Source organism: Anguilla anguilla, chromosome 2, assembly GCF_013347855.1.
Source record: "Anguilla anguilla isolate fAngAng1 chromosome 2, fAngAng1.pri, whole genome shotgun sequence".
NCBI lineage: Eukaryota > Metazoa > Chordata > Actinopteri > Anguilliformes > Anguillidae > Anguilla > Anguilla anguilla.
The window spans coordinates 102,455-111,808 of record NC_049202.1 but is presented as its reverse complement, the minus strand read 5'-3'; the positions used below and the strand labels follow the sequence as shown (position 1 = coordinate 111,808).

Below are 9,354 nucleotides of genomic sequence, written 5' to 3'. Positions count from 1 at the left end.
AAGATGCATGGGATGATATTATTCGTTCAGTGAACGCTGTATCTGGAGAAGGGCGCACAACTGATGAAGTAAAAAAAAAAATGGTTTGATGTCAAATCTGAGGCAAAAAAAAAAAAAAAAAAATACTGGTGGCAGTGGGCGCAAGGAATTGCGTGTTATGCATTCAAACGACAAAACCCGTCACTGCACAAAACACTGCACAAAAAATGTATTGCCAGTCATTTAGGTGTCACCCCCCTAGTGACGTTCTCTTCTTCAACATGTCCATGTGTTTAAAAAGTGTTACTTAAGTGCTTAGTTTGTATTCAAAATGTAAACATTGGCTTTTGCAATATAGACCAAACATTGCATAATTGAAACCCCCAAAAATAAAAGGTCACTACAATGGTTTGATTTTTATCATTTACTCCCGCTGAGGCAACCACCCTCTGAGGCGGAACCTGGCACCTTAATGCTTTATAAAATAATGCAAATAATAATTTAAAAATATTATAAATTATAAAAATATTATTGTAATTTAAATCCTATAATATTATACAACTGTATAATTGAAGAAAATGCAATAACCAATTATTTTGCACAAACATGTCAGCACTCAAATGTGCTTAAGTGTGCTCTTGAGTGTGCGTAGATTCTGTTCTTACCTAAGAACAAATCCCAAATAGAAAAACATTGGTGAATGTCAAAATCTTCATGAAAGCTGCATAAGTGGGTTTTAAGAAGAAAATTCTTCTTAAGAACGGTTGGTGAATGAGGCCCATTGTTAGCAGGATGTGCTCTGAGGCCACTGCACAGCAGAGTTTTCCTCTGGTCTGATTGTACTTCCAGGTGAAATATGGGGGCTGGTTTGAATATGAATGATGAGGTCAGAGCTCCTGAGAGCGCTGTAGGGCTTCAGCACTGAGCTCACCTGTCTGCCACACTCACCCACACCGTTACCATGGTAAGGAGTCCTCACTACATTTCACCTGTCGCTTCTGAAGCTTGCAGCCAAACATGGCTCTGGTGTTCTGGTGAAATCCTCTTTACCAGACGAGGCCGGCAGTGCATTACTCCGCACACATAGCCACATTCTGAGTGCTAACTCTAACAGTGTTAATGAGGCCAGTGGGTAATCTGTCTCTCATATTACTGACTGAACATTGTGCTCTGTAGCTTCTCCTGTCTCTCTGGGCAGAGTTGAGTTTGGAATCCATTTGCTGTAAGATAATATCCAGAAGAAAGTCTGTTTTCCAACTACCAACACTGTTCGCATGACGCCCTTCAAAACTTACATAAATATCAAATGGAAAGTTATTTTTGTGGCTTTTGTAAATTTCCACTGGTAAAGGGATACTCACGGATCCATTAAAAAGTGTGAGACTTATTTCCATTTGTATGTGTGAAATATTCAAATTATTGTAATATTTTCTTGAAAGATAATGGTTATGTTACCTTGGCAGTTTGGGTGTGTGGCTATGCAACACCTGTGTTCATATTTAGCTGCTAAACGGTGAATATTAAGGCTGAATATGTCACAGGTGCCTCCTCTTGTAAAAGCTTAATAGGATTGCACAAATATTCTGGTGCTTTTTTGTCATAGACTATGGTCTGTGCCACTGGATTCTGTTCTGGTGCACTGTAGATTTAGACCTTTTCCCTGGGGGTGTGCTACGGGTTTGGAGGGAGCACACACATTAGCCATCTTTACTGAATGCAGGACTCTGCTTTTACTGTGTCACTTCATCAGTTTCATTTCATTATCTATAAATGTACTGTAGAATTTGCCTTGGCACGGAATGATACCTGAATCCTGTGGGCTTAGTGGTGAAAGCTGCGGTGAAATGGAAAAACAGGCTGTGTGCAGTGTGTTCATCCTGCTCTTTCAAGCTTAATGAAACAAGGAAGCAGTTTTAGTCACATTAAGAAATTCTTTCCAGTATGATGGTTATCCTATCAAAGGAATGAAAAGCAAGAAAGTATTTTTTTTGTTTACTGTTTTCTCACATTATTCGATATTCAGCGGATCTGTTCCCATGTTCATAGTGTAGCAGTACATAAGGAAGTACACCTTGGGTACCTGTGGTGGCTGAGCTGCGCTGTGTTTGTACAGAAAAGCCTGCTGAAGAGCACAGCCTCCTGGAGTCCCTGTTCCTGGTGAACAGCCCAGCTGTGTGCTGCTCTGCAGCAGGGTCCGCTTCTCTGCAGGAAGTGGCCGTTCCTGTGTTTGTGCCCCATTGAAAGCAGTGCTAGAGTGTGGGGACCCCTGTTCAGCAGTCTCTCATTGGCTGTGACCCCAAGCCGTGTGGCGCAGGGAGAAGGACAGGGATCCGTGAGTCTCTTCAACACACCAGATATGTGGGCAGTTTTTTTATCGCAATAACACTGTACAGTCTGCTTGTAATTCCTACAAGTAAAGCATGTATTTAAAGCTTTTTAATAAACATTAAAATGTACATATATACAGAAAACAATAACTACTGAATTTACCTGTGTATTAGCATGATCTGTTGTTGATGAAAGACTGTATATAAGGAGAATTACTGTACTTAGGGAAACACTTGAAATCACAGAATAATGGGCTGAGTTTTTGGGGATAGACTGTGTGATGCATTGTGTGCCTTTTCTATTCATGTATGTAACCTAGACAATCCTGAAATGCTTGTACACAACCAAAATCTCATTAAAGGATTTGGGGAGGACTTTAAAAGGGTGTATTCCTTCTCTTTTTCTCTTTATCTCTTTATTAAATGCCTGTTCCATTTCCATACTAGCAGTGCACTGGGACATCAAAGATTTGGTTCCTGACAATGTGCTCCTCAGTCCGTTACACATGTTAGCTGGGCTAAATGTATGTATTATAAATTCTATAATCTTCATGAACACATGGAAAGACCAGTCTGGCTTTCCTCCTGAAGTTCTGATGCTGCACAGTTTCAGACTAGCTGTAAGCCTGTAACCCTAAAGCTTGTGTATAAAAACCCACATTTACAGACGAAACCTCAATATTTCAATGTAGAATACACATAGGAATAAAGAACAAAAGTATTAAAATATAAATTCAAACAGTCACCAGCTCCATAGCAGTCTTTTATATGTGATTAATAATCTCATTTCTGTTCTTCACCAGAAGTAGTGATTTTTAGGAGTTGGTCTTGTAACCTAAAAGGTCGCAGGTTCAATTCCCCGGTAGGACACTGCCGTTGTACCCTTGAGCAACGTACTTAACCTGCATTGCTTCAATATGTATCCAGCTGCCTAAATGGATGCAACTTAATTGCCATGTGTATGTTGTGTAAGTCGCTCTGTGTAAAAAAAAGTGTAATTTTTGCCACTCTTTTGAACTGTGCATTCAGGAAATGTTCTGTGTCTGAGTAATCCACTAAGGATAATTCCCACATGGTGCTGGCATCTCATGGTGAGTGTGTGTGTGTGTAAAGTGCAGTCTGAATTCACACAGTAAAGATACCGTCCTCAAATCCCCAAACCAGCCTGACTCCTGTTCCTCCCTCACAGTTTCAGTCACAAGATTGGACTGAATATTTACCTCACGCTGTGTGTGGAGCCAATGAGGTTCCTGCCTGGCTGGGGACACAATTTCTCTGAATCTGATTGGCAGAAAGAGCGGCCAGGCCTGGTCTCTCATAACAGGAGCCCTGATTTGGAGCACCACTGCCATACCCACAGGTAACACACCTGTGAGCCTGAGCTATAAGACACCATTGGCAAAATGTTTTAACCCAAACTAGAACTCACCCTTGAAATAGCAGTAATACACAAGCAGTCAGTAAAATCGGTTTGTAATGTAAATAGAGCTATTTTGAGTGAGTTTGATTCATTATTTATTAGCTTGTTCTTAGAAGGGGGGTGGATAAATCCGCCAGGTTTCGAACTGCCTCCCATTCTGCCCCCGTCGCCCCGTCTCGCTCGCCGTCTGTAGCGGGACAGTAATGCAGGCTCAGATCTCAGGCCTTCACCACATCCCGCACAGACTCCATATTTCAGCCACATTCATACAGCACCTGGGCTGAGTGATCTCCAGTATTCCGCCCCCTCTAGACCACCGACACCTGGATCCGGGATTTCCTGGATCTCTCTTCCACCTCATCTTCAACTGCGGAATTCTGGAAAAAACAAAAACATAAATCCGCTGTGTCATCAAGCCTGTGAAACAGCAGTGTTGGTGTGGGGCTAGTGAGGAGCAGTCTCTCTTACCTGCTCAGGTGAAGCTGCTTGTGTCACTTGTGTCTGCTTTCTGGGTCTGATCACAAAGCTCTGAACTCGGTCCGTGGGCTGAAGAGAAGGTGCTGCTGTCTTTGTGGTGTTCCTTGATGGAGTGAGATTTGTTTTCTTTGCACTGTTCCTGGACGGTGGTTTATATATCTTGTTGCGTTCCTCCATCACAGAGTCCTCCGACAGCTTCGCCTGCTCTATCACCTGCAGCTGGTGCACAGTACATTTGCGCACCATTGCAGTGTGTTTCTGAAACACAAGAACAGATTAGATCTGAAACACCAGTGTATGCACCATAATAATCTCACGAATACAACTTAATGTATATTTATTACCTGTTCAGGCTCTGATTCATAGTGCCGTAAGGTTGTGAGTAGGCTGGTCAGGTTCATAGTGCTGTAAGGTTATGAGCAGCCTGGTCAGGCCCATAGTGCTGTAAGGTCATGAGCAGCCTGGTCAGGCTCATAGTGCTGTAAGGTTATGAGCAGCCTGGTCAGGCTCATAGTGCTGCATGGTTGTGAGCAGGCTGGTCAGGCTCATAGTGCTGTAAGGTTATGAGCAGGCTGGTCAGGCTCATAGTGCTGTAAGGTTATGAGCAGCCTGGTCAGGCTCATAGTGCTGTAAGGTTATGAGCAGCCTGGTCAGGCTCATAGTGCTGTAAGGTTGTGAGCAGGCTGATCAGGCGCATAGTGCTGTAAGGTTATGAGCAGCCTGGTCAGGCTCATAGTGCTGTAAGGTTATGAGCAGCCTAGTCAGGCTCATAGTGCTGTAAGGTTATGAGCAGCCTGGTCAGGCTCATAGTGCTGTAAGGCTATGTGTCTCACAGGTGAAGCTCACGTGGGTACCTTCCTCTCTCTCCTCTCCTGGGCGTCTCTCAGCTGCCTCTCTCTGTTCCATTCATGGCGCACCTCTGCTTCGATTCTCCGGAGCCGCGCCCGCTCCTCCACCTTCCAGCTCAGCAGGTCCTGCATCCATTATCACACACAAAACACCAGAGAGCAGTCCATTATCACACACAAAACACCACAGAGCAGTCCATTATCACACAAAACACCACAGAGAAGTCCATTATCACACACAAAACACCACAGAGCAGTCCATTATCACACACAAAACACCACAGAGAAGTCCATTATCACACACAAAACACCACAGAGAAGTCCATTATCACACACAAAACAACCACAGAGAAGTCCATTATCACACACTAACACCAGAGAGACATTACCTTCAGCACTGCATCAAGTAACTATTTAAAATACCATACCCCTTTAGACACCAGTAAAATTCAGACAGTTTCCCAAGTTATAAATAAATCTATATCCATCAATATGCCATGATACTGCAGCATTATCAGTATAGTAATGTCCATGGAAACAACTAACTGGAGACAAATAGTCCAAACACAATGACACCACACATTAGTTCATATGGCTTCTCATCCATTTTTAACCATATAGCTACACAGTAAACTGGCGTATGGCACAGGAAATGTTAATGCTTTTCACTCCACTTCTTTTCTATGAAAGTGCATTAGCATTTGTCACCCATCTTTATTGAGTCACTCTATTAACTCTGCTAATGTTAGAACAATATGTAATTGGCTAAAAAATAACACTGTTAATCCAGCTAGCTAGTTGGTACCCAGTAACATTGGTTTATTCAATGTTCAATACCCATTAGCCAAACAGAAACATCACTTCCTTACAGAGCATGCCCGAATATGAAGCAAAGTAACCATATTGTGTATGGCCAGCAATCACAGCGACACAGAGACACTATCATGACATAAATTCTGCTTTCATAAGGTTGTACATTTTGATCAGTAACATGTTCCATTGTAAATGCTCAGGGATGAGCAAGAAGTGTTTTCATACTGCATCAGCAGAATAAACCTTCGAAACTAGTATCTGCCCCTGGTTTGACCCGGGTTTGGCTCAGATCTGACAGAAGTTCTTACCATTTCTATTCTATAATCCTCTGGGTCATATTTTCTTGTCCCCCTTTAAGAAAAAGAGAAAATTGAGATTTGGTAGTGGTAATAATAATAATAATAATAATGATAATAATAATAATAAACTTTATTTGTATAGCACCTTTCATACAGAGATGCAGCTCAAAGTGCTTTGTATAGTGCAGTGGAAAGAAAGAACATTCACATAAGAATGAATTAAGTTTATTATTATTATTATTATTATTATTATTATTATTATTTAGTAATGTATTACTAATTTATTCATTTTAAAGGCCTTCTTTAACAGTTCCAGTGAATATCAGTGGTGAGAATTTGGGTTAATGTACCGAAATCCTTCAGCTCTCATGACCTGCCGAAGACACTCCACCTCCTCTTCCAGCAGCTGTTCCCTCATGTCTGTGAGCGTCATGTCCAGGGGGATGAGCCCTTCCTGCTGCTTCTCCAGAAACAGCCTCATCTTGGACCTCTGGAGCACACATGCACACGCAGCTCATATGGGCTACTCATTTACTCCCTTAGCAACGTGCTCATCACATGATGATTCAGATTGGTTAATCACTGGACAGAACATGGCGGCTCTCACCTGGATCTCCCCGTTTGTTCGGTCAGCGATGCTCTTGAGGTGCTCCAAGTACCTCTGGTGCATTTTATACTCCTTAAAGGAGCATCTGACCTGAGGGGGAAAACACTGGTCAGGCTCATAGTGCTGTAAGGTTATGAACAGCCCGGTCAGGCTCATAGTGCTGTAAGGTTATGAACAGCCTGGTCAGACTCATAGTGCTGTAAGGTTATGAGCAGCCTGGTCAGGCTCATAGTGCTGTAAGCTTATGAGCAGCCTGGTCAGGCTCATAGTGCTGTACGGTTATGAGCGGCCTGGTCAGGCTCATAGTGCTGTAAGGTTATGAGCAGCCTGGTCAGATTCATAGTGCTGTAAGGTTATGATTAGCCTGGTCAGGCTCATAGTGCTGTAAGGTTATGAGCGGCCTGGTCAGGCTCATAGTGCTGTAAGGTTATGAGCGGTGGTCAGGCTCATAGTGCTGTAAGGTTGTGAGCAGCCTGGTCAGGCTCATAGTGCTGTAAGGTTATGAGCAGCCTGGTCAGATTCATAGTGCTGTAAGGTTATGAGCAGCCTGGTCAGGCTCATAGTGCTGTAAGGTTATGAGCGGCCTGGTCAGGCTCATAGTGCTGTAAGGTTAAGCCTGGTCAGGCTCATAGTGCTGTAAGGTTGTGAGCAGCCTGGTCAGTTTCATAGTGCTGTAAGGTTATGAGCGGCCTGGTCAGGCTCATAGTGCTGTCAGGATCTTACCTCTTTCTCTCCTGTAATAAAGTTTCTCTTCCTCAGCAGGGTCTGCATGTCCTTGCGATGGTAGTATTTGCGAAGGTGAGGATCATGCAGGCTGTTGTAACTCGGCTTTATTATGTGCATTTGTGGGTCGGACAGGATGAAGTCATCCGTTTTCACAAAGATCTGAAAGCAATAAATTGGCATTATCCCTTTCTGCCTCAAACGTGCAAACACATTAAACCCATTATGTCTGCAGATATCCAGGATGAAGTATTATCTGACAGGAATAGTTCAGATAAGATTTATTATTTATTTTTTGCAGTGAATCCTACTACTACTACTTATACTACAAATAATAATAATAATAATAATAATAATAATAATAATAATAATAAAATGTCACAATAGCCTTTTTTCCTTGTTTTTCTGCTATTATTATTTATTTATTGCTATTTTCTGCTTGTATTTTGGCAGACTGTTCGCTCATGAAATATTGGAACTATGCGCACTGAATACAGAGACGTGTCCTCGGAGCTGACTGTACCTGCTCCCCAAGTTTGGCCCTGGAGATCGGCGTCCCCTTAGCCTTTGCTTGGCTCATTCTGCCCTCTAGCGGTCTTGCCACATCTAGCTGTAGTCCAGAAAGCAGCCGTTCTAATTAACTTCACTTTTCATCTACGATTAAACAGCGAGAAAGTGATATTAAACAAATAACATAACTGGTAATAATACAGCGCACTCGTTTGTTTACGTCATAACGGTTATAAGCTACATGCCGTAGTAATATTATGACGCAATCACACTGTGATGCATTAGAACCAGACTGACTCATTTTACTTGGCCATGTCCATATGGCTTGCCACTGGCATATTATATGAACGTCTCAATTACACGTGATTTCAGATGAGTAAAATAAACTTGCGACGCTATGTCAACTCTTATCATTCTAAATTAGTTTACAATGGATCAGACCGCTTGAGAATGTTTTCTAGATTAAATAACCGCGTATTCCCGTTTCTACTATGCGTTTGATTCTGATTGCTCGCTAGCTAACTAGCCGCGACGGTGAGATGATACATACTACAGTAAAGGGTCACTGAATAACTGGGCCATCGCTTTATTAAGTAGAGATTGGGCATATCAGCAAAACAGCATTAGCCTTTTAAACGTTTCAGTTTAAAATATTTTCTTGCACCAACGCTCGTTGTTCTTACACAATCACTTTATACTAGGCCAAGTTTCCTGGGTCCCCGGAGTATAGTCACATGATCATAAAGTCGAATATGATTCGTTACAGCACCAACATTCTATAACTCAAAAATCACGACAAATCGCTGTTGTTTTTTCACGTAAACTCACAATTACTGCAAGAGACGCATTTCATTTGCTAACTTGCTTTCTACTCCCGCCTGCGTGCAATAGACTGTGCAAAACGTGATTGTATTATTTGATTAATCATTAATAATATATATTTACATACTTTTATAATAAATATATTGCTTATAATACCTTTAAGCAATTTGCATAATACCTTTCATCCCTTATTTGGAAAAGTAGTGGGGAAAGGAACTCTATGTAATTAAAACAGAGCTGTAGTCGAGAAGACTCAGCCAAAGCCTCAGAAGGCGTCAAGTATGCTCCTTCTGAAATTAGTGCATGTAGGTTTACCATATGGAAAGTGGGAAAGAAAATGCACTGGCTTGGAATGGGCTGAAATCGAGATATACATCCTTTACAAATCACTCAAAACTATCTATTTTTGTATTGTCTTTTTTGATGTATTGTGAAATGTTATATAATCAATAAAGTTCTTTAAAAACTGAAAGTGGGAAACTTTCAACCACACTATATATTATAGCCAGTTATTTTGAGAATATAAGGA

General features: G+C 41.7%; 1 protein-coding gene across 1 annotated transcript; it reads right to left on the bottom strand.

Moving 5' to 3' along the window:
- Window positions 1–3,827: 3,827 nt before the first annotated feature.
- LOC118221772 (fibrous sheath-interacting protein 2-like) lies at window positions 3,828–8,141 on the bottom strand. The gene is made up of 9 exons (XM_035407141.1): window positions 8,017–8,141; window positions 7,494–7,655; window positions 6,771–6,860; window positions 6,514–6,653; window positions 6,173–6,215; window positions 5,058–5,177; window positions 4,195–4,461; window positions 4,002–4,103; window positions 3,828–3,913 (listed from the first exon to the last, which is right to left on the bottom strand). The coding sequence occupies exons 1-8, from the start codon at window positions 8,071–8,073 to the stop codon at window positions 4,035–4,037; spliced, it is 948 nt and encodes a 315-aa protein (XP_035263032.1). The 5' UTR covers window positions 8,074–8,141; the 3' UTR covers window positions 3,828–3,913; window positions 4,002–4,034.
- Between the last annotated feature and the right edge of the window lie 1,213 nt (window positions 8,142–9,354).

What these genes read in the sequence shown, in the direction of transcription:
- LOC118221772 (XM_035407141.1), bottom strand. Translation starts at nt 8,073, where the DNA reads ATGAGCCAAGCAAAGGCTAAGGGGACGCCGATCTCCAGGGCCAAACTT. An exon ending in ATGAGAGCTGAAGGATTTCG is followed by an intron (nt 6,216 to 6,513) that starts GTACATTAACCC and finishes TTTTTCTTAAAG; the next exon opens with GGGGACAAGAAAATATGACC. An exon ending in AGGATTATAGAATAGAAATG is followed by an intron (nt 5,178 to 6,172) that starts GTAAGAACTTCT and finishes TAATGGATGCAG; the next exon opens with GACCTGCTGAGCTGGAAGGT.